This window comes from Thermobia domestica, chromosome 12 (genome assembly GCF_964235325.1).
Source record: "Thermobia domestica chromosome 12, izTheDome1.hap1.1, whole genome shotgun sequence".
In the NCBI taxonomy this organism is placed as follows: Eukaryota; Metazoa; Arthropoda; class Insecta; order Zygentoma; family Lepismatidae; genus Thermobia; species Thermobia domestica.
Window position 1 is genome coordinate 183,670,924 of NC_137465.1, and position 25,690 is coordinate 183,696,613.

A 25,690-nucleotide genomic window follows, 5' to 3' on the forward strand; every position below is an offset into this window, starting at 1 on the left:
ACAGTGCCTAGAATGGTAATAACTCAAACAGTAGTAAAAAAGATAAATAAATGCGTCCTTGAAAACATCTCATAAATTACAGAGGTAGCGAAGCAGAAACAATAATAATATTTAAGTACTTTTTTTTAACTCTTTCAAAAAGTAAATATAAGTTGTCAACACTGTATTTGTAAGTTGCTAGTAAATGACATGATGATGATGACGCAACCAAAAAAACACGCGGATTAAAAAAGTTGGTCAGATTTTTAAAATGTTAAATTTATTTTCTTTTTGTTTAAATTTTTATCATAACATGGATACTTTTGCTAGAGCATAGTTGTGGTAGGTTAAATAACCAGGTACGATATTCTTCAAACAGGACAACGGTGTCTTGTCTTCCTAAACGGCTACAGGTGAGGCAAGGGTCAGCGTTACAAGGTCAGTAACACGATCATGGAAGAAGACACACACACACACACATGCATACAAACTGAGAAATCCTGCCAATTCGATGATGATCAGGTACTTAGACAAAACACGTGTGTTTCAGGAAAGAAAGAAAAAAAAGTATTTAAAAAAACAAAACAACACTGGTCGTCTTGTCCCTGCAGCTAAAACAAGTGTCCTCATTCTCCACAAGAAGTGAAGGAAATACTCGGGGAAGAGGCGTGCAGAAGAGGAAAAGACACAGAGGCCATTAGAATACAAGGAGTTAAAAAAAGCTTTATCTCTCTTTCTACATATTCCCCTCCCCCTCCTCAGCATATTCAGCATACTACACTCACTCACCGGCTTTTGGAATATTACACCTACCTTCCCCGAACGCTTATTTTGCCGTTTCGAACGTAAGAGAGCTCCTTTTCGTCCTCCACCTCTTCCCGCGTTTTCGGAGCAGAAGTATCACTGAGCGAGTTTTCTAGGTGGGTTTCACCAAAGATAGTAGTTATCCGGATCTTTCGAAGTAGGCAGACTGGATCATGAGCTTATAAGCGCGTAGCCCCCTCCAAACTACTTCAGTCGGTGTTCTAACACGCCGTCGGTAAGACACCGATAATTTTTTTTTACTTATAAATCTGGGGGAAAAAAGGGTTCAAAAAGGGAGTAATTAAATACGAGTGCTTTTTTATCTTTTTTGCACAAAAAGAACAAAAAAAAAGTTAATTAATAAGTGATAATTGAAAAGAACAAAAACAAGAACAATTTTTTAATCAACAACAATGGCTACTAAATACATGTTATTAGTTTTTGTAATTGCTGTTTCTTCATCAAGAACTTTAGCTTCAGAAACCAAAGACAATGTGAATTCATATAAACAATGTTTCGAGAAGGACTCGATTTCGTGTGTTCAAGGTTTAGTTTATCGGCAAATCAGGGACTTTTTCAATAGAGATTCTGTTGAACTGTTTGGTGGATTTTCGTTGGTTCGCGACAAGGAGTTGGAAACAGGAAGAGCTGCATCTTTAGATTTGTCCGACGCGGAAGTGGAAAATGGTTTGCCAAAAGATGTTGAGAAGCGAGAGATGGCTGTGGAATCCTATGCGTTGGACAAAGTTACGCAGTTTTTGCAAGGCAGAAGTATTAATTTCAATTTTCCTATCACTGGTGTATCGACGGCGGCCAGAGCTTTGGTAGATAATCTTCCGAAAGAGCTTACGTCTACATTGATCGAAGAAGGTAAGACGGTACCGGAAATATATATAATAGTGTGACTAAGTGATGTGTTGAGTGTCTCTGCTAATTTTCTGTTTATAATCCATTGATTTTTTTCTGTTTTCTTTGAAATCTATTAAGATTTTAGTATTTTCGTCAGTGGCGGATCTAGAAGGTGAAAACTGGGGGGCACAACCTAGACTATGATAGGTATACCATGAATTTATTATAAACTTTTAAAAATATACAAATAATAGCTTAAATTACTTTTATCACTCACAAAACTGGGGGAGCCTAGGCTCCCGTCCCCAGGCATGATTCGCCACTGATTTTCGTTTTCAAGGGTAATTCATTGTCCTTTATTTTCTGGAATGAATTTGCATTATGGCCTATATAAATTTAATACCACTTATATTTAATGTGATTATTCAATACGATATTTAAATTACATATTACGAAATTTAATTTTCATGAAGGGACATTGGAAACGTAAATTTAAAAGAATAAAACAGTAAAAGCAGATTATTTCAAAAGAAAACAGTAAAAATCATTCTCCACCTAAATAATCAGGCTAAAAAAAGTAAAATAAAGATGGCGCATGGTTATTAATAATCATTAAATCTAGTAATTAATAACACATTCTCAAGTGTTATCTCAATAGCTTAATTTGTGATTACGTTATTAAAAATTAGTCTTCGGTGACAAAATTTTTTTCTATGATAAGAACAAAGTTAATCTTAAATTTTTAAAATAACTTATAGTTGAAAAGGTGAGAAACAAAAAGAACAATCTTAATTTTGTGGGATTTAGTCAATGGTTCATGTAGTATTGTTTTTGTCTTTTCATGAACATTTCATATTTATATCTTTAGGTAACATTTCCAGAGCAATTTACTCGTTATAAAAAAAATTTATATGCATTTTTTCATGCAAAGAATGAAATAAGCTTCACAATTAATATGTAGTACAGTCTTGTGTTCAGATAAACATCGTGGTCAGCGTCATCCATGGGAGACCGAAGGAAGTTTTCTAGGGGGAGCATCTAAATGGTTGCTATATTCCGTCTGGTTTTTAATATTCGTTGTTTGTTATATTGCGTATACATTTTCGTGAGCCACGTCCCCTGCCCCTCCTCGGGCATCCATGAGAAAAAAATAAACACTGTCTTCTCGTCTATAGATTTGAATTAACTCAAATTTATTATTATTATTATTATTATTATTATTTTTTGTTTTTGTTTTGTTTTGCCACTTGAGTACTTCATAGAATTCAAATTATTAAAAAGTTTCGTATGTTCGGGTGAGAGATTTATTATCTTATAAAGAAAGATGGGTCACCAGTTTATTCTCCTGAATACAACTGTACATATTGTCTTAAGCAGACTCGTAGCCAGCGCCAGGCAATAGGAGAAAATATATTCAGTAATGTAATACATTTCCATTGTCCCCTCGTGACTCATGGAAAGGCATATGACACTGAAACTTTGCTGAAAATAAAATTACTCTAAAATACTTTTAATTAAGAACCATGCAAATTAATTTCAAGAATTCACAATACGGAATGTTGGTTTGATGCCAACGAGGGACGAATTTATGTGGGGGATCCACCAAGTCTGAACTCCCTCCCTAACACCGTAACTTGACATATATGTGTACACTTTTTGAATAAAACTATACTTGTTAGGAGAGAAATGGTTGGTGTAGATTAAAGATTTTATTTTGATCCTTATGAACACAATCAAGTTCTTTGTATTTTTTTAATTATATAGGTGACAGCACTTAACAAATAGTTATCATCTTTTCGAATGCAGAATAGGAAGGATTCAGTACTACATAGGAAGCGTTGTATTTTAGCCCTGTCAACAAAAAAATTTCAGGTTGTGCATTACTAACTAGGATAGACTATCGTTTACATGAGTTTAAAGTAGAAAATGCGTAGAAACTAAGGATTCAAAGTGTTTAAGTCCGTAGTTGGCCAGAAGATGAAAGTATTAAATACATAAGTTGCCATGAGAAATATTGGGTAATTGCATACCTAGATTTTTGATTTGCATCTGTGATCCGTGATTTTTGTTTTTTATCTTGCTCCTCCATTGTTGCCGGTACATACAAATATATTCATAATAAATCGAATCAGTAACCCACATTCCCAGGACTGTAAACATGGTTGTAAGGGATATTCGTATAAATAATAATATACCATGAAAAAAGAGAACGTACACGTGTTAGATGCGGTTCAATATACCATAACGTTACCAGACAGTTTCAGTTAATAATTTGCATTATATATATTGATTTAATGTAATCACAGTAACAAGTGCTAATTAATATGCTTTGATATTTTTTACCTGCGTAGTGTTTTCCTGTAAGCAGAACTAATTTTAATTTTAATGATGATGCTGTCTTATTCTGTTTATATTTTTAGCATTTTTCATAGTGGGTAATTATTTCTTAATTAAAATTAAATAGCTGTTATTATTTCTACTGACTCCTCCCTTTTAATAAAATACCGGTAAGTTTCAATATATGAGTAAGTATTACTCATAGCGTTACTAATGATTCTTTAAATGAAGGTTGTGTATTCGTTCCCCCTATAGAGCATAAAATAAACTTTAAATACCTATAGACAACAATAAATCGATTTGATTACCAAAATCACGGGTGTCATTAGCGGGGTCGGGGGGACGCGTCCCCCAGATTTTAGTCAAATATATTTTAAAGAAATTATACTACTTTGTATATATAACTTTTGTTGGAAAGAGGATTTTGATTTTGATTCATCCAACCTTCCCAGATTTAAAAAGCTAACGACGCCAGTGCCAAAATCAATGAATTTTGGTTATCATGTAAAGAGAAATTATTGTTATGCTAAATGCCAGGCACGTACACACAAATTTATTTCGGTGCTCCAAAGTTTTTCGAACGGGGTTAAAATTCAATATAAGGATAAATTATATTAAAAATTTTAAAGTCAATCCTAAAATGAGACCCAATTTACAGAAAAGTAAATTTTGGGGTGTCTGGACCCCTAGGACCCACCCCGTGCGTATATATCTGTTAAGTATTGTTACCGCTCACCATTACTTGTAAGCATATTTATCTTAACATTGACGGTTTAGTCTTTTGCCAACAGCGGGACTATCTAGGACCAGACTTTTATAGTTCAAAGTGATACCTAAACCAATGTAATGCTTTCCCAAAGGGAATCGAACCTTGCTCACCAGACACTCGTTCTGGCTTCTTGGCTAGGAATGCTGCTTTTTCAACAATTTTTAACATTTGAAAGGTCGTTAGTTAAGTAATGGTCAAAATCGGTGAAACAGAAAATTAATATAAGATGTTTCAGTATGGGATGTCCCACATTTTTAAATAGCTATATTGATGGATTGAATAATAATATATTAACTTACTAGCCAAGTATAAATGAGAGGCTAGGTCTGGAGAAAAAAATTAAAGTTACAAGATGTACTGGAAGTATCATCCATTTTTCTGGAGACACAACCTTGCCCGTTTCGTCACCCACCCCTTTTTACATGTCTACGTCAACATTGTTTATTTGGACTGTTATGTTTGTCCGGAGATCCTAGATGATATGTGATTTGTTTCTGTAGACTTTGTTGCTAAAGTGGCTCCACAGAAAATAATCTGCTACGGAAAGTCTGGTGACCTTGGAGGCCACAGATCTTTAGATGACAGCAGAACAACGAAGAACAATGATCGATCTACACGAAAACACATGATTGATATGTTTCGAAATCGAAACTCCTAATTTTGCGCATTGTTTTAATGGATTCATATCCTACATGACAAGTATGGACCGCAGAGTTATAATGGTTTTAAAATAGTGGGATATTCTACTGAAAGGTCCTGTAGTATCTTTTATATTATTGAATTTTTATTACTGTTATAATTTTTAAAATATATATGTGTGTGTAATATGTCTTTCTTTATTAAAGTTAATGTGTTATCTTCAGTTACAAATCAAATTTATTACTTTCCCAGTTCCTAAACGGGATTAAATAGGTAGACTCATAGTTTCTTGTTGCAGAATTCTTATATTTGTTAATTAGAGATACAGGATTAGACATACAGGATACAGGATTAGAGATACAGGATTAGGATTAGACAAAATTAGACGTTAGATATACAGGATATTATTATTATTATTATTTGTCCAAGACTGATCTTTAATTGCTGTTGAAACAATATTTCTTAAACTTTTATTATGCCCAATGAAATGATCTAGAACTTTGATTGTTTATAATCTATACTACGTTTTATTATGCCCAATAAAATGACGTAGAACTTTGATTGTGCGTAACTTATGTTTTTATTATGCCGAATGAAATAATATGTAACTTTGATGTGTATAACTTACAAACTTTAATATTTCACACGCTTATGTAGCAGATCAAGGTTTACCACAATATCAAGTTTGCTGCCGATCGGAAAGTTCGGTCAAATTTTCGTTCTCGAAACTGTGACCCAGAATTTGATCGCCGATGGGTTCGATGAAATAAATATATGAGAAACCCTATATATGCCTCAAATTTTGACGAAAATTCCCTTAATCTCTATTCGAAAAATTGTCAAAAATCTTACAAAATGAGATTTTCCCCATGAGTTGCCATCACTGTATTACTGCGCTTGATTTTCTAAAATAAAAAGAAGAAATGAAAAAATTAAGCACAAAATGTGGTATGGCTCATTTTAAATTGAAGCTCATAATACATGCTAGCCGTACCAACACCTGTCATCTCTGAAGTTTCGTTCGTGTAAACTGAGTGAATATTACAAAATTTATGGATCGTAATCTTTTTCCTGCAGTGGTTGTTGTAATAAATTTTCAAGTAAAATTAGAGACCATTTTGGGCGCTAGAGGAACATAGATATTAAAATACCATATTATCCTGCATTTTTCTTGATATATTTAAACCATATCTTCACTGGATATTTTTTGTTTATAAGAGCCATCTATCGACGAAAGATATACGGTATAAAACTAGAACAAACTTTTTTTAACAGTTTTTTTTCACAGTTTATACTTGTTTCGGAGAACTTCCTGTAGGTCACTGTGTGGTGACAGTGTGGCCACATTTTTTCATATTTCCTTAAAGGATACTTCAAACTTGTTTTTTAAATGTTATTTAGTTCATTAGAACTGTACCGGAGGTTCAAATTATATATTCTAGGCATGACAAGGCGAACAGTCACAGCCCGTCCAAGGAATACATTCGTATATACTGGTTGGGATATAGAATTAAAAGAACTTGATTATTTGTCAAAAACATTAACATGTTAGATCATAGCTTTGATTATTACGGTCAATTATAATAAATTACAGTTATCAGTCTAATAATTGTCGATTACTGCATATATAGAAGTTTTTAGTAATTAATTTACTGTAGGTCTACATCACACAAGCGATAGCTATTACAAGAACCAAATAAAGAAAATATTAAGGATGTTTGAATATCAACGAAATTCTTTGTTTTTCTTTAGTCCATTGACTTACATGTGAGCAGTGGCGTATTTAGGGAGGGGCTTCCGGGCTTAAGCCCCTCCGAAATCTTACTATAGTAAAATATATGAAATATCTTGCAGAATTTTCACATTTTCAGGCAAAGCCCTCCCGAAACAAAATCGTAAATACGCCACTGCATGTGAGAGTTATAATATTCTGTTTTCTTGAAAACGAGAGACTCCGGTGGCTCAGTAGTACAGCGTTAACCTTTGGTACGTGCGGGTCCCTGGTTTGATCCAAGTTCGCGCCAAGGGGGCTTCGTGGTGGATAAACAAAGTATGGGTTGATTTTCTTGTAGTTCTCTCATTTTTTCCCACTTTGTTTATTCCTTCATTTCATTCATTCGCATCATCACGCTATCGTTCAGCCTACACGACGTAATCGTTGGAAGTAAAACGGAAATATTTCATTTCATTTCATTTTCTTTGAAATAAACTGGACTTTCTTTTTACTATTGTGATTTCACTGATTTCTTCTTCTTACTTTTTCAAAATGAATTTGCATGATATGAATATGTAGGTTTTTAACTGTCTGAAACAACCCGTTTTCGAACGCGGGAATTAGGTTTATTTAAAATATTTGATCTCTCTTAGGATAGCATACGCATTACAATGCAATTGTAATAACAATAGTTCTTACTGTCACTCCCTGTTCACAGCACCCTTCATCCCCATGCCGATTGGGGCATTGTTTTGGACTTAATCTGTGTTAAGAGTGTCCCGGCTCCGAAAACTATGAACTAGATACTAACATCGGTCGTTTTCGATTAATTTTACACGTCACCACTCCATTTATCCGCTTAAATTATGATCCCCCAATCTCCTTCAAGATGTTCATTTTAATCAATTTAATATTATAAAATCCTTTGGAGGCACAAAGTTGATAGTTATAGCAAGCTTCATTTTAATCGGTTCAGTAATTATTGCCTGATTCAATTCTCCACATTAATTATGACCCCGGCTCCTCCCTTAGGATATGCATCTTAAGATATTTAATGTTATAATCTTTGGAAAACATAAGATTGATAATTATATCCAAGTTTCATTTTAATTGGTTCGGTAAATAGTTATTGCGTGATGTGATCAGACGGAAACTCACATCCACTTTTATATGAAATAAGTTCCAATATTACTTAAACTAAATTCAACTCAATTATTAAGTATTAAATCTATATCAGAAAATTTAATTTTCAGGAAGTGAGCATTTAAATAGGTTTTAAAATAGTAAAAGTACATAATTAAAATTCAAGTTCATTTCCAAGAAAACGGGCGAAAATTCCCTCATATAAATCAATGGCCTTATAAAACAAACATGGTGCTGGTATCCAACGCTGTTAACTTAAGCTTGTGTATCAATGTCTTTCTATAGATTTCTTTTAAATAATAGAACTCGTTTTGCAGGCTGTGTTCATAGAGGTCCCGTAAAAATCACAAAACAACGTCAGAAAATAAACAAACTCAAATATTCGGAAACAAAACCAGATATTCCAATAAAATAATACTAATAAAATAATAATACTAGTTTTGCTTCCTTCCTTGAGCAAATCTAATCAATGGTACACGAAGAAAACTGATTTGCCAATATCTCTTGTTAATAGTAGATTTAAAACCGAAAGGCATCAACCACAGTGCTGAAGGAATTATCAATTTCGCTTGACTCTAACTATCTACTACAGAATTATACATAATATGTATTGAGTTTATAGATGTCTCCATAACTAATTATACATATTCCGTAACGTTTTTCAGGTATAAATGTCCTTTACAAATGCCTTCGCATACACCATATTAACAGAATACTATTGTACAGATATTTGTCTTGGAATGGCCTACAAATTGACAGTAATGTCTAATGTTCTACACAGGTCCGTATCCGCGAGGGGCAAGGCCCCCTCTAAATTTTGGCTGGCCCCAATAAAATTTCACGGTAGGCTTGCAAATGAACTATAATTTGGTGATGAAGTATAATATGATTGGGTCCGGCCCTCCCTAACTTCTACCGGCCCCCCTAAATTTTTGGGCTGGCTACGGGCCTGGTTCTACAAGACAAAATCTTCATACATATTGAATATTTTAATATAAAATAGAAATACCTTATTATGTTACTTTGTTACATACATATTGTTAATAATCTTGAGCCCTGCTCTTTTATCTTCACGGTTAACTACTGAATTTTAGTGAATAACTTCAACTGCTTCCAAGTCTCTTGTGGACCATAAAATTTGAGTGTGCGTTGGGCAGTTAAATTTCTATATTATATGAAAGGGCTTGAAAACAATTATTTGAGTTAGTGCAATTGTGTAATGTCCACTAATGTGTACAACTTTCAAAAGGCAATAAATACATAGATGGTTAAAAGTAAAAAAACTCAAACCTACAAATCGGAGTTCTCCCATTTCCTCCCAGAATCTAATTTACTTTCACTAACAATCCGTTTCCTTTAGCCCAAACAGTATCTGGGAGACATTAAATTAGAAGATTGTATTAATTCATTCAATTTTGATAATTAATAAGTCAATTCAAGCCAGTGCCGTGCTGTAGAAATCAGCGTCCAGCACGAGAGTATACGACGGCGCTCCTGTACATATGAGTGAGGTCAACAGGCCAGCCGCGAAGCGCCACCTACCATGGTTGGCACGAATCATATAAGAAACTTTTCAAAAATAAACCGTGCTTTTCCTTGATTTTGAGCACTTTTTATTTCTTTTTCCCTTTCATTTTATATATGTGCACATGCAGTTTCCTTACAAGAATAGCATTATAGGACCACTTCCTAAAGCAGGGAGAAGATTTAAGTGCATACTAGTTTGTACTGATATATTGCCTAAAATATTCCAAGTAAATTTTCCTCTCTCTTTTTTCTTTTCTTTTTTCCTCCCGAATTTTGCGCCCTCTTACTTAGACGTCCGGAGCTGTCGCCCCGCTCGCTCCCCCGCTCCCTCACGGCACGGTACTGATTCAAGCCAAACTTGAAGAATTACATTCATTTTTCACATTGCAATATCAAAAAGTTCCTGGAATGTTGTTCTAGTGTTGGCATTTGTGATGCAGTGACAGTGAATCTTGCACAGTGCAGTCCTTACGTTACCTAGTTATGAATATGACAAGTGTGAACAGGTCATAACAGTCAATTTTACGAGAAGTATAGCTAAATGGAGAAGAATGTGGTAATCAGTTGATGCAATGTCACGGTTCAACCAATGCACAAATATCAAGTTCATGTGCAAATTGGGGAAATCTGTTTAAGATACTTACTTTCCTAGCCTTAAAATCAGTTTACGGTGTCAGAGCTTTAAGGGAAGCAGCACCAATACCCGTTTTGCCACCGTAGAAGACATCAAAACCAACACGATGGCTGAAATTCAGAAGATACCAAAAGATTACTTTCGTTAGTATTTTCAGCAATGGAACGAGCGGTGGAGGACTGTGTATGCTCCGAAGATGACTACTTTGAAGACGATTAAGTTAATATGTACTTATATTGCGGTAATAAGGAGCCACAATAAAATTCTTAGAACTTTTTGACAACCCCTCATATGTATGTCTTGTTCAAAAATCTTGGTCACTCACTTTATCATATTCTGACAACCCTTTGTAGAAACGCTAATAGTTTGATCTAAATAGAAATCTCAGTTACTCCAAAAAAAGTTTCATGTTTGATTTAATTTGAACTTTGGGTGAAAGGGTACAGCAAGGTTTTCAAAGAGAAATAGGTAACCATGTTTTATTAAATAATACTGTACAATACTCAAGTATTAGAATATATACAAATAGCAATAATTTGAGAATCACAATGGATGGTACCTCAATAAGTTGAAGGTAAATTCCCCAAATCTTGGGTTCTTCGATGTTGTTCAATTGCACAGTTTTTTTTACACTATATAATTATAGATACATAACTTATGATCTGTTGTTTCTTCATAGGACGTGGCAAGAAGATATTGAAGCACCTGTTGCCCCTGCTGTTGGGTATCAAGGTCAAGTTGGGCATCCTGATCCCAATCGCCCTCGTTGCCATCGCAGTAATTGCCAAGAAAGCCATCTTGGCTAGCTTGCTGTCTCTTCTTATCTCTATTATCATCGGCCTGAAGAAACTCGTCGCCTCCAAGCACCATGGATGGGAGCCACATCACGTGAGCCATGGCTACAGTGGTGGCGGTGGTAGCAGCTTTGGTGGAAGCAGCTATGGTGGAGATACCAGCGGTTATGGAGAACATGGAGCGTACTCACAACAAGTTTCACACACCCTCGCATACAGCGGACAGAAACCAAAATCTCGGTAAATTTAGTCAGGTATCATTTAATGGCTTTCCTCATGAAATCACGATCCTTTCTTTTCTTTCCTGAAATGTATATATTACTTACCCAACAACCTTGCGCTTGTATAAGTTTATTAATAATTTTTCATTATTCTTCATTCCTTCACTGACTTCCCTATTTTTTAAAAAAATAAGGACACTATACCGAGTGTATGAAAATTACAGGGCTTGATAGGCTAACTCTGTTATCAGAATAGATACGGAAAAAATGGAAAGAGACAAAAGCTATTGAAAAGAGTTGTCTTTTAGTCTAAAATAGTGAGAAATTTTCAATCGCAACAGTCGTTTGGGCTCCGCACTGATAAGGCGCCTTACGCTAAATGAAAAGGTAACGTTTCAGTTCAGCTGACTGCTTGAACGGAACGTTTAGGGAGCACAAAAAAATGACACGCTTGATGTGCACATTGTTATGTGAGATAATCTAGAAAATCCCGAACTCATTTCCCAACAATACTGTATTGTTGGTGTAGTGAGGGTCCAACCTCCTGAACTCACAACGTTGCATTTTATTATTATTATTATTATTATTTAACGTAGGTTGTCTTACCAGTGTCGAGTTCAAACGGGTTGGTGCGATTAAGAAAATATTTCATCATGTTAGGTTGAAAATCACCTATTTCCAACAAAATTCTTTCTTTTTTCATTTTTTGGTATCTTTACTCATAACACAATTGGCCCATGATACCAGAGTTTTGACACGCATGAGTTCAACCCGATCTGCATCAAACTTGGTATTGTGGTCGGCCTTGACTTGCTATAGCAGAGTTGGGATCATCCAATGTAGTGTTTGGACCTAGTAAAATTTTCAATAAAGTTCAACCAAACAATTTTAAGTTTTGCTTTAAAAGAAGTCAATGAAGGATACATTTTTCAGTAATAGGGAAATTTACATTTATTTATAAATACATTTTTATCATTAATCGTATTTCACAATCCTTTTTTTTTTTAAAAAAAAAAAGAAATCTATGAAAACTCATTTTGATAAATGATAGAGGATTGCGAAAACTAAAATAGCGATAGTGCTTATTTTATATTCAATTTGCTAGTGTTTGTTGCCTTCTGTACACTTAGTTCCAGGGTTCGATACCCAAACAGGGTGTTTAACTCGGATACAAACATGAGGAATGATTCAAAAATCCAAATTAAGCAATACATTTTGTCTCATGTACTATAGTTACCAAGGGACCTTAATTTTGAATCAATCAACCAATAAAATGCTGATAGTATTTAAAAAAAAAAACAGGAATTTTCCAGGTGACTTTTCCAAAATTCGAAATATGGAAGATTTCTCATTTAAATAGCTTTATACAATATTTAGTTCTTTACTAAACGAATATTCTGAGAGATTTTTTCTCAGTATTGGGAAGGTTCAAGATAAAGTTGCCCAGGAGACAAGAAATAAGGTTTTCTTTTGTCTTGTATTTTTTGTTAAATTCTCGTCTCGTCTCGAAGAATTCTTCCTTGTCTCGTCTCTATTCTGGAAGAATTCTTTTTCGTCTCGTTTCGTTCTTGAAGAATTCTTTCTCGTTTCGTTTCATTTTCGAAGAATTCATTCTCATCTCGTTTCGTTCTCGAAGAATTGTTTCTCATCTCGTTTCGTTCTCGAAAAATTCTTTCTCGTCCTGTTTCGTTCTGGAAAAAATTCTTTCTCATCTCGTTTCATTCTCGAAGAATTCTTTCTCGTCTTGTTTCGTTCTCGAAAAATTCTTTCTCATCTCGTTTCGTTCTCGAAGAATTCTTTCTCATCTCGTTTCGTTCTTGAAGAATTCTTTCTCGTCATGTTTCGTTCTCGAAAAATTCTTTCTCGTCTCGCTCCGTTCTCGAAGAATTCGTTCTTATCTCGTTTCGTTCCCAAAAAATTCCTTCTTGACTTGTTTCGTTGTCCCAGAATTCTCTCTATTCTCGTCTCGATTCTCGGAAAGTTTTCTCGTCTCGTTATGGACATGTATAAAATTTATGACCTGATATTCATCTAAAATTTTACTTTCATCGCGGAATCCTTCCTCGTCAAGAGATAGATCCCACTTAAAAGGTTCTTGGCAATGAAACACTAAAAAAGTGTTTTTGAAACCTAAGACTTGGGTGAACAAGTGTTCCTCACGAAACTCGAGAAAATTTCGCATGTCATCTCGAAATCGAGACAAAAAAAAATTGTCATGTGTCTTGTCTGACTTCGAATTTGAAAATTCACTTCTTGTCTTGTGGGCGACACTAATTCAAGATTTCTAGTTTTTTTTAATGTGATTATCCGGGGAATTTTTACCGAAATTGAAAAAAAAAACTGTATATAAAGCATGAATTCTCTATGAAATTTTTTTTTCCAAAATTATGAATATTTCAGGTTTCTGTTTTAAAGACTAAGATAAAAAGAATATTCTAACAACAGAAACATTAAACGTTCTTCATTTTCAGAATAGCGTGAAAACATTTTTTTTCTTTAATTAAATTTATATAAATAAAAATGAAAGTGATCATGCTTGTGACTTAATAACTCTTGAATCACCTGACAGATCTCGATCAAATTTTCAACATAGATGAGTTTCAAGTCTGGGACGGTTTTGGTTATTTCAATTTGACGGTGCAACTTAGGGCAAAGGGGAGGGGAAGATATATAAAAATGATCAAAAACTACTTATATTAGTGCCGAATCCATAGTTTTCAAGATCACTGAGATAAACAGTGACAGTTCCGATGCCGTTTAAATCAAAATTCAACCCCGTAACTTGGGTAACGAGGAGCAGGAGATACATAAAAATGATCGGACATGACTGATATCAGACAGCACTTCAGTAATAGTAAAAAGTAGCTGAGTAATGGAACATGGAACATATTTCTAAGTTTTCTTATTTTAATACAAGGAAGCAGGTAATTGATGCTAGGATTATATAAAAAATATTAAAATAAGAAAAGTCAATATTCCCAATCTTAGGGAAATCCTCTGGAAAATTCCTGGCTAATTCTTCCAAGAACTATCGGTATTTTAATGACTAATTAATCCATAGTTATCCATGTCTTTTCAGAACCAATACTTTATGAAAAAGCCACCTACTGCTAACCCCACCGCAACTTTTTTTAATTTTTAGTGATTGGGTTAAAAACAACGAAGAAAAACAAAAAGAAAATAGGAAAGAGCCAAGTAATGTTTAGAAAATTTTTCTAGACAAACTTATAACAGTTTTCTAACTTCTATTAGAGACCAGCAGTTTGGGTGCGCAGTTTATATCATCATCTTTGGACAATCAAATTTCTACACTGTACAAAATGTACTGCTACTAGTTCATGTGTTAGTATTTTGCGAGATTCGGTTTCTAAGTTTCTTGCTTACAAGTAGTTCTCTAATATTCAAAGAAAGTAGGGATGAGCCTTTAAGTGAGATGGAAAATAATTAAAATTTAGCAGGACTAAAATTTTGTTATAACTAGGGACCGGATTTTAAGGTGCAAAAATGTTGTAGATAAAAAAAGAATAAAAGGTGCTGAAAAATCATTCAAAAAGGTGCAAACAAGGTGCTAATAGGATATCTTTATTAAGTGCTATAGTATACAGTTACGAGAACATTCTTTATTCATTACACCAGCAAATATTGTTAACAACTTGGCTTAAAATATTTGACATAAATTGCAAAATTGTTTTATTTATTCTCATAAACTTGTACAACATTCAACATTCCTGTAATAAAATTGTGGTTAAAACCAACTAGGTATTAAAAGAAACTAATTTAGCAATATTGTGGCTTGAGAAACCGTTCTATACTACTGGATTTTCAGAAACTGGTTATGCTTGCTTATGCACAACATTTCTATGGTTTTGAATGTAAATTTCTGTCGCTTCGAGTTCAGGTGATCTTTAAACATTGCTCGACATTAATGGAAACCAGTGCTACATATCTTGTAAGCACATGGACAGAAAGTTCAGATGACGTTGCAAAGGTTTCTACTTCCGGATTGTTTCGCAAATTTAATTCAAATTTGTCCCTGCTCGGAAATACATATTTTGAACTTTGGTTGTTATAACAACTACATTTTTTTAGAAAAGGTGCTGCACCTTAAAATCCGCTCTCTACTTATCACTGAGCCACCTGACTCCTCTTATATAATTTGTTTTGCATATTAGTGACCTACATCTCAAAGCAACGATAATTAAAATTTAGAGTGCAATAATTACAATTTTGGCATTAAATTGTAAACCGCAATAAATCAAGGTATTCCTGTATCTCCATTTCTTATAGTCTATTGAAGTTATGAAAAATAAGTTAAGTCTATATACTAAACAAACTTATTTTCTTCTGTTACAGAACAGCTGAAGTCAACTATTCAGCCGGCAGCTCAAACTCCCAGAACACATGGAAGTATCCAAGATCTTTTTAAATGAATGAAATCAGGGACTAATGGAAAATATTTTTGTGGAGCGCAACTCTGAGATGAATGTAAAGTTTTCTTGGGGGTAGAAGATAAAACTGTCTGAAAATAATTTATAGAAAGTAACTTATTGCTATATTATTATTATTATTATTGTAATATTTTTCACAGATCGGCAATGTATCTAAATTTTCTTTTAACAATTTGTTTATATAAATGATTTGGCAACATGGTGCCGGTCTTAAATATTCCATAAAGTACAAAATATTCGAACGTGCCAAATAAGTTAATTATTTGTTGTGTTTGGTCCTTAACGATTGCTAACTAACATTATATCAGTCTAAAATATAAATAATACATTGTCAAGGGTGAAAAGCAGTCATTATTAATACGGTGAATACATGTCTGTTTTTACACTTTAATATCTTCAATTCTATTGCTTATCATGTTAGATTTGGTTGTGTGTTAAAGTTTATTAAGTACTGTAATTTTTTGAACAAATCCAACTTTTGACTTGTGTATATTGTAATATATTGTTGACTGTTTATTGTAGAAACTTGACTTAAGACCTGTGGACCATAATAATAATAACTTTGCATAACCATTGGGACATACGTAGAACATTTTTCTATAGTATTACGTATTACGTTTCTTCTTAACGTAAATTACTTATCTAAATAAAAAAATCTTTACTGCCGTAATAAACTTTCAACGGAGAATCAGTCTCCAAATGTGCAATATAACGTATAATTTTCCTTTGATTCCTGTGTTTATATTTAATCCTTTACTGCTTTTCTTGTTCACCTAAAAGCCTAATAACTGCTATGTCATTTTCGAATACTATGTCTTATAAAGCCACTTTCTGTCCTGCGGTAAAAGAATCCCAACTAACTCTTACGTCATTTTACGTACGTAATTCAGGCTTACTTGCTACATTGAAATTAATTATGGAAGTATTCCTTTAAAAAAAAAAAAAAAAAAAAAACTTTTTTACAAGAATTCCTTTGAAAAGTCTCAACATTGGGTGGAAATTGATTAAATTAAATTTTCTTATGAAAATGTTTGGTTCATAACTATTGAATTCTGTAGTTCGTAAGGTATGCTCAATATTTGAGAATTCTCTGGGTCCTGTTTGTATTTATTTTAATTTCTGTATAACTTCTATTAAAACTTGCAAACACAAACTGTAGCACACACCATTATATTATTTTGAACATAGAACATTGGACTTAAAACTCAAATTATTCATAGTTTTCTTTTTCTTTCTTCCGTAAGTTTAATCCATTGTGTTTGTTGGAGTTTGTAATAATAAAAAATAGTTAATTTTTCCGAATTAACTTACGGTATATATATATATATATAACCAAAGATATGTTTTCTTTAACATTTCAAATCTATACTTTAACTATTACATTTAAAATAATAGTTTTGTGAATGTTATTATTTTTTTTTACCAAAAGAAACACGAAAATGCATATACTATGATTGTATCAGAACTCAGTTTTCTAGGAAAAGCATATTTTGTAAATATTATACAATTCTATTGGTGGCATGAAAAATTGAACCATAGGGGTATATGGTGCTGTTGGGTATTACAATGATACATTGAAGAAAAATACGATAATGCACTTATTTTGAAATGTACACTGTTAATAAACTTGTTGTGGGTATTTGATAACATTTCATACATTTTTTATAGAACCAGAGAAAATCAATATTTTTATACGTATTATTAAATTGTCTTCGCTTACATTTTAAGCTCTGGTGTTTCTAGTCTTTCCCACATGCTCAAAACCATTCCCATGTAGAGTTATCTATCGAAATAGTAAGACGATACAATACATTTACATTTATGAGACGTGACATGTTAACGGTTTTACTTACATGACGGTTGTATTATAAGTGTATGATAATGATAATATTTATGTCAGGAATAATTATTTTTTAAAAACTGATAATGTGTTATTATTGTATTTAAAAATTATGTTATAAAGTGTCTGGCATACACATGGTTTGTTGTTGTTTGTTTGTTTGTAAGATTTTATATAAAGAAAACTTGTGCAGTTGTTACAGTAAATAAATATTTGTTAATATACTTGTTTTATTTAATAGTAGCACAATACCTTTCTTTTCACGGAAATAATAATGATTGAAGAAAATATTACCACAATTCGTCCTATAGATTTTTAATCGACTTCAAATAAGGGAGGAGATTATCTACTCTATTTGTTTATATATTATGGTATGTTCACGTATAACTTCGACGTAGGTGCGCCAATACATTGGGATATGTGCACGTATAACTTTGACATAGTTGCACCAACATGTTGTGTTGTGTTCATTTTTAACTTCCACATAGGTGCACTAAGTTTGGTGATATTTTAAAAAAGAATATACTTTCCCAGTGGTATCATATAAATTTTGTGAGAATACAATTTTAGTCTTCGGTGCTAGACTATAATCTACCTCACCAGACACAATGTGAAATACCATAATTGTGCGTATGGTTAAAAGCACACATAATTTCTATAGGAGCACCAATTTTGTTGATTTGAAGCCATTTAATATTGTTTTCTGGCTCAGTTCTATTCTGGTTTCAAAATACTTGTTTCATGTAAGTTCCGCATCGTTGCAGTTACGTAAACGCTAACCCTTGTGAGCTCCTTTCTGGGCATATAATTAGTGTATGCATCTTTGGCGCGGGAAACTCGGTTCGATTCCATGTGGTTAAGATCCAACGTTAAGCTGTAGATCCACCCCTTCTATAGCCTCGCTACTGAAAGGAATGCTAAACTCTAGTCGGCTACCGCAAACACCCATTACAATCCCTCACCCTTAGGGGTCATGCTACATTTTATCGAGTGGCCCTGCGTAGCGTATTCGCTAACTCTCTCGTCTTTGGTGTGAGCGGTTCCGGGATCGATTCCCGGTGGGGACACGGTCGAAAAATATAAAAGCTCTTTCCGGACAACCATCCTGAATGAGGTTTTCTTGGATTTTCCTCATTCACACAAGGCAAATACTATAATGGTATCTAACATACTGGTCCCAAGCCACTTCCTTCCTTTCCTCTCCTCTGATAATGTGATCGCCGTGGGACGTCTCTCTCATGTATGACGGACTAACATGACCATTGATACCGGAAGTCCAGAAATCTAATTCCTAATCCTAATCCATTTTATCGACATTCTAGAATACGTGGAAAATATTTATGCATAATTTCAAGACTCTACGAATACCAGCCAGGCAGAATACTAGCCAGAACACTGAGACAGAGGAGCCAAGGTAATTCTGGGGGCTAACTCGTTTTCACCTTATATTCATATGTACATGCCAACAAACAACTTTAAAAACTTCCCTGGTAAGACTAATAGTTTCAGAATGCTAGAAAACGGGATAAAGAAACAAAATGAAAGAGAGAGAAAGAAATAATTTCAAGTTCCTTTCCCCTAAGGGGTCTTATTTCACAATATCTCGTCTTATTTACACTGTAAGGTGCAAGGATTATATTTATACAAAATTTCAAAGTTCTACGCTTAATACTTTTGCAGATATGGGAATGAGAGAATCAGCGAGTATACTGGGTGAGTCAGAAACGTACTGGGAAGTTACAGTAAAATTGTTACAAAGGAACATGTAAAGTTGTTACAATTACGTCGTCAATGGATTGCTTAAATTATTGTTAAACTAAAAACATCCTAATTCTTCGCTAAATTTAATTTAATTTAGGTTGGAATTTATTTCGGGAGAGGTCCAAAGTTTTTAGGAGTTCCAGTTAAATATAAGAATAAATCACCCCTGAAATTAGACGAAAGTTACAGGAGAATCCGGATCCCGAGGAACTATCTTCCGGCGCAAGGCCCTGGAGTAAGCCATAAGTCACTTGACACCAGGGCTGGATTAGGGGAGGGGCTTAGGGAGGCTATAGTCCCAGGCCTCCAGGTGAAGAGGGGTCTCCACTCTGATCAAAATCTCAACTAGACATCTAAAAAGTATCATAAAGATACAATCATCATCATCATCACCATAAAATAAAATGTGACCAGAAATATAAAACATCTTCCCTGACTTGCCTACTGTACTTGCACAGAAATGTATTAGGTGAAGTCAGCAGGGACTACATATTTCTTTTTTTGTTCTTTATCCTCGGGCCCCTAGATGAACTAATCCTGCCCTGCTTGACACAAATATATTTGAAATGAATTATTTTATCAGTTTCGAAACTTTGAAATTATTTTAAGTTTTATCATAACGTTAAGTTATATTATAACCTAAATCATATGTTCAAATTTTCCTCCTTCATTTTCATTGCTCACGAATTACATCTTTTAAGCAAAGAAGATCATTATATCGTTAATGTTGTTAAATTATAATTTATCAAATTTAGAAATAATACATTGAGAGAAAAGAAAGCTGATTTCTAGTCTAGAAAATACCGAATAGAAAATCCAAAGTACATAATCAGAACACAGAAAATCATGGTTAGGTTCTTTGGGTAAACGTGCCGAATAGAAAATACCAAAATACACAATCAGAATACAGACTATCATGGTTAGGTCTTTGGGTAAACGTTATCTGGTTGTGTACGGAAATTTCGTCCAAAAAGTATGTACGTAGCCTACGAGGAAACGAACTGAGTACGTAGCAGAAAAATCTGTACGATTCATACGTACAAAGATAAGAAGTACGTATGCATAATCTAGACTGACTTATGCTCTGCTCCTTCGACGTAGTACAGAAAATCTACTTTACAAGACATTGCAGTTCTCCTGCCGTGCCAGGAAAACCGATTGGAGCAGGAATCTACTGATTTTTCTCCTAAATGGGTTCGATATTTCCCTCCATGTACGTTCTTTTAAATGTTCTACGTCTGTAGTTTTCTTTTTCTTCAGATAGATTGGAATTGGTCCAGATCGTCTGATCGTCACTTGATCGTGTTTGATCGTAAACAATCAAAGTTTGGTCGCCACGCGTAATGACGTAATATTCATAATTTGTAGAAAGGTAACAAGTTATCCTTTTCAGTCCTCTGGAAGAAAAATTAATTTAAAGTGATCCAGACGGTATAGTTTGCTCGCACTTGATTGGCACACAACTATCATATGATTGCCACTCCATGCGCAGTGATGTAATACGCATATTATATAGGGGTATTTAACAAGTCAATGTGTTCACACCATGAAAGCCAAATTGACCGGATTTGAGTCAGATTAATGATTGATCGGTTGATCTCCTTTGATCGCCAACAATCAGATTGGATCGCCACGTGTCCGAATGAAGTAATCCGTATAATTTGCAGAGAGTTAACAAATTGAACTATTAGCCTTCCGTAAGTGTTATTGATCGGAATTGTGACAGATTTTTTTAAAATTATTGCTTGATCGCGTTTGATCGCCAACAATCTGTATTGGGATGTCACGTATGGTGATTGTAAATCGTGAGATACGGTGTGATAAATGATGATAGGGAAATAGAATGGTGGTGATTTATGTAAAAATGAGATGCAAAATAAGCTAATTTGAATATTAATAAGTTAATTTGAATACTATGCAAAGTGCTTTAGCAAAGTCGGTAGAGCAAATGTTATTCAAAATGAGAAATCTATTAAGTGAACAAAATGAATTACCCTGAATTTAACTTTTAAGATGAGATTCTAATTTACAAGGTCCTCCTGTGGTTTTAACTTCAGGTTGAAAGAGACAATACTATCGCTCACTCACACACAACAACATGAGTGTTATGGTTAACCATGTCTTTCTGGTTTGAGACAACTTCAAGACAGCTGAAAGAGGTACATTATAGTCTATCACGAATCTCTTAACTTGTAACATTAAATTAGTTCAAGCACAGAGTACAAAGATTGTACTTTTCAGCTCAATGACTTAACCGCCAATCTCTCGAGTATAATATCAGAGCACGACAAAGACTACTTTGCTCTTCGAAGAACCAACCGCGAATCTCCTAGTTTCTCAGTCTCAGTCTTGTTCTTGCCGGTTTTGTTGTGTTAGAAGTTTCGGGCTGTTGCCCATGCCTTCAATGTGTGATGTTGCTTCTCTTTGGTGTAGCTAACCTATTTGAGCTGAGGAATCGCAACTGTCGCAGATCCCTTGTTCTTCATCGTGGTACAGATTTCACTCTTGACTTCTGGGCATCCTGTACATATGTCGTGGCGGTTCTCTCGTCCCTAAGCTGTTGACTGTAAGGTTTGGTGCATCTCTGACGGTCCTCCAGAATTTTGGGTAACCTGGATGGGAAGATCCGTAAAGTCGCAAGGAACAGTGGTGCCCTGACGACGTGCCTCCGCAAAATCCATGAGGCAGGCTCTGGTCCTTCATGTGTTGTTCCGCTTCAGAGCTGTTTTGTTATGAGTAGAATGTAATTTATTTAGCCTTTTGAACACCTAAAGCTCAGACCGGATAGAGGAGGAGCAAGGATGTGGAAAGGCAGCGTTCCCCTCGTAGGACTGAGGTTCGTAGCAATTAACATTGTCACGTGTCACCAACGTAAATATTAAAATAAATATTCATAAGAGAAGCATAATTTGCAAAAATTTTAATAACAAATAAATATTTATATAAATACATACAACGCTAAATGTGAAGTTTGTTTTTTAACAAGGATAGTTAATCTTGCAGGTGGATGTGTCGAAAACCATGTGCTTCATGTTCCTTGTAATGCTTTCTAACGGTGACGGCTGAAGATTTAAAAAAAAAAAAAAAAAAAAACTTTACGCGTGCTAAATTTTACCAAAAAAAAGTTTTGTTCATCTGCTAGGGAACAAAGTCCATCTTACGTTGTAATCCCTCCCCCTATTCAATACACACAGTGGGAGATTTAACCTGTATACCACAGTGAGTTACAAGAAAGATCATCTTATTTTTAAAAAGTAACGTTATCAAATTAGAATTTAACATTATCACAATATATTGAAGATGGAAAAATTCATTCACCATTCTCCGTACTTAGTTGTATTAAAACCAAGCCGTAGGCTAGAAAATATTTTTCATAGTAATAATCTTTCGGTACTTGGAACACAAAACCAGTGTCGGATTTTGCCATATCAAGTTCTCTAGGGATTCTTCTCTGCAGTGGTAAGGTAGGACTCAGAGTTAAATTTTCTGAGTTCTCCAAAACTTTATCATAAAATTCACCGAAGTCGTTTAATTCCGACTGAAAGGGATGTTTCGTTACTAGGGATGGGCAAAACCGGTTTTTATAAAAACCGAAAACCAGTTTCTATAAAACCAAAAACCGAAAAACCGACATTTCGGTTTTCTCCAAAACCGGTTCGGTTTTCACCGAAACTAGTTTCGCTGAAAACTTTTCGGAAACACATAAAACTATTTCTGTGGAAATGGATTCGGTTTCTGGAGAACAACGAAACACCATTCTGGTCAGAAATAGAACAAATTTGGAACAAATGAAGAAAACCGAAACAAGACCAGGTAAAAACCGAACCGGTTTTAAAGAAAACCGAAACCGGTTTCGGTGAAAAACCGAAAACCTAAAAACCAGTTTTTGTGCCCATCTCTGCTCATTCTGCACTGAGAAAAAAAATTGTAGGTGGCGTACTTAAAAAGATAGGTTACATGCGTAATTCCTGTAGTTTTTGGACTTAACGTACAGCAGACGTATAACTGAAAACGCATGTTTTACAATACTTTCTGTATAAGTGTTCCATCTATACGCACTTTACGTATGAAATAATGTAGGCGGTCAGGATCTCACATACAAATGGACGTATATAACATATAGCCGACCAAGGTAACATAAGTATATGTAAGTGATATACGGAAAACTGTTAGATGTTAGACATCCTGCAACGACATGATGTAACATCTAAGGGCAGTGCCTATGTAGCATACGGATAACGTATGCTCCGTACTGATTTCTATAGTAAGCAAGAGGATACCGTATATTTGAAGAATATACCGCTGTCCGGAGAACGGATTTTTCTCAGTGTGAAGTTATCGGCGAAACACTGAAATCGGCGGCCATTTTCCAATATGGCGGCCGAAGCTCAAGATCAATCTTAGGGAACTTTTAGTATGTTCATAAAAGGTCAAATTCTACAATTGTGCAAAGTTTCTTGCTTGTATGAATCTTTTTTTTTATTTTTAATTTTTTTTTACAAAATTCACACTAAAAGGTTTGTTATTTTTTATGCGTATAATTCCGGCTTCTTGTTACATAGTCTGACATTAATTACAACCATATTTAATAATAAAAGTGAATAGACTTTATTTTAAATGTCTTTGTGTATACTGCAAAGTGATTAAATTACATTTTCGTAAGAAAATATTTTCTATTATAAATATTGAATTATGTAGTTGGTATTATAATTTGATATTTAAGAAATATTTAAGTTTTGCCTGTATTTTTTTACTTTATGTATATAACTTCCGTTCAAACTCACGTTTTAGTAATTGAGTACAGTATAATATTTGAACTCAGAAAATTAAAAACGAACTAAAAATTATTCATACCTTTTTCTCTAAATGTTAATCCTCGGTGAAGTTTGCAACAGCAAAAAATGTTTGTTCATTTTTAGAAATAAAATAATATACAGGATGTAACAAAAAATGTAAGGCAAAATTTCAGAGGTGGACTCCTTATGGAAAGACAAGTTAAAAAGTTCATATGATCATCTTTCGAGAAATGCATCGTTACAGAGTTACGACCATTGAGCCGCCTGACGGGTGTCTAATTAGGGACAGAGTTTTTGAGATTTAAATTGAGTTACATTAAGGAGCGACCAGAATGTGACTATTTCACACCGTCAAGCGGTTCAATGACCTTACTCTGTAATGATGTATTTCCAGACATATGATCGTATGAATTTTTTACTTATCTACCCACTTCTGAAATTTTGTGTACCTTTGTTACACCCCGTATAATCAAAAACGTTTTACAACCTAGTGTTTTAAGATAACATCTTAGCAATTTCAGAACTTTAACAGAATTCTGAATATCATTTTTTCAACAAGAAGATCTCAAAATTTTATTTTACATAAGCAAATGCATTATTATATTGCTATATCAAAACTCATACGTATTTGTATATAGAAAAGTATGTTTTGTAAATATTTAATTAAATGAGTGCCAGGAATTGGACCTACAAGATATGATACTATTAATTATTACAATGTTACATTAAAGAACAAGGTAATGGTCTCATTTTAAAGTGTGTACTATTAATATACTTGTGGGCATTTTTCTTCGAAATGCTAGTTTAGACCAACCACCGAAAAAATAGATTACTATATATTTTCTGTTTTATTGTTTTACATTAGTTTCTAATTTAATCTCCAGTGTTTCTGGCCTTTCCATTTGATCAAAACCATTCTCATGTGTGCCATCTGTTGAAATAGTAGGACGATACATGTCCTACAATATGGTAATAATATTACATATGTAAGACGTTATATCGGGCACGTAGCCAGGATTTCGTGAAGGGGGGGGGGGGGTCCGTGACATAAAATACTGTGCTCATCACAAAAGGGGCTCGATCACTCTAAACTATTTTACTGGAACATATATTGGTTCGTTTAGCCAGGATTTCGTAACGGGGGCGGGGGGAGGGTGACATGAAATTCTGAAGGCTCAGGAGCTCGATCAATCTAAACTACTTTACTATCAACATATATTGGTTTGTTAGGACAATAAAATGAGGATATGTTGGCAAGTATTTTAATAACAAACTATGAAGAAATTTCTAGCAAAATAATAAAAAAAAAAAAGTATTGAAAAAGATTTTGCAATATTTACTTCCTTCTCCTGTTTATTCAAATATAACAATTTTCCTTTCGTTATGACCTGAATTATTATAAAAAGTACATATTGAATACTGTCTTGTAAACTAT

The 25,690-nt window shown here is 34.0% G+C and overlaps 1 protein-coding gene across 2 annotated transcripts; it reads left to right on the top strand.

The window, feature by feature from the left end:
* The first annotated feature begins 935 nt into the window (after nucleotides 1-935).
* Osi6 (DUF1676 domain-containing protein Osi6) lies at nucleotides 936-17,918 on the top strand. Of its 2 annotated transcripts, none has more exons than XM_081734469.1 (3): nucleotides 936-1,653; nucleotides 11,075-11,443; nucleotides 15,764-17,918. In XM_081734469.1, the coding sequence occupies exons 1-2, from the start codon at nucleotides 1,197-1,199 to the stop codon at nucleotides 11,431-11,433; spliced, it is 816 nt and encodes a 271-aa protein (XP_081590595.1). In that variant the 5' UTR covers nucleotides 936-1,196; the 3' UTR covers nucleotides 11,434-11,443; nucleotides 15,764-17,918. The 2 variants fall into 2 exon arrangements, with proteins under 2 accessions (XP_081590595.1, XP_081590594.1); XM_081734468.1 differs by having other exon boundaries at nucleotides 947-1,653; nucleotides 11,075-11,429.
* Nucleotides 17,919-25,690: the final 7,772 nt, after the last annotated feature.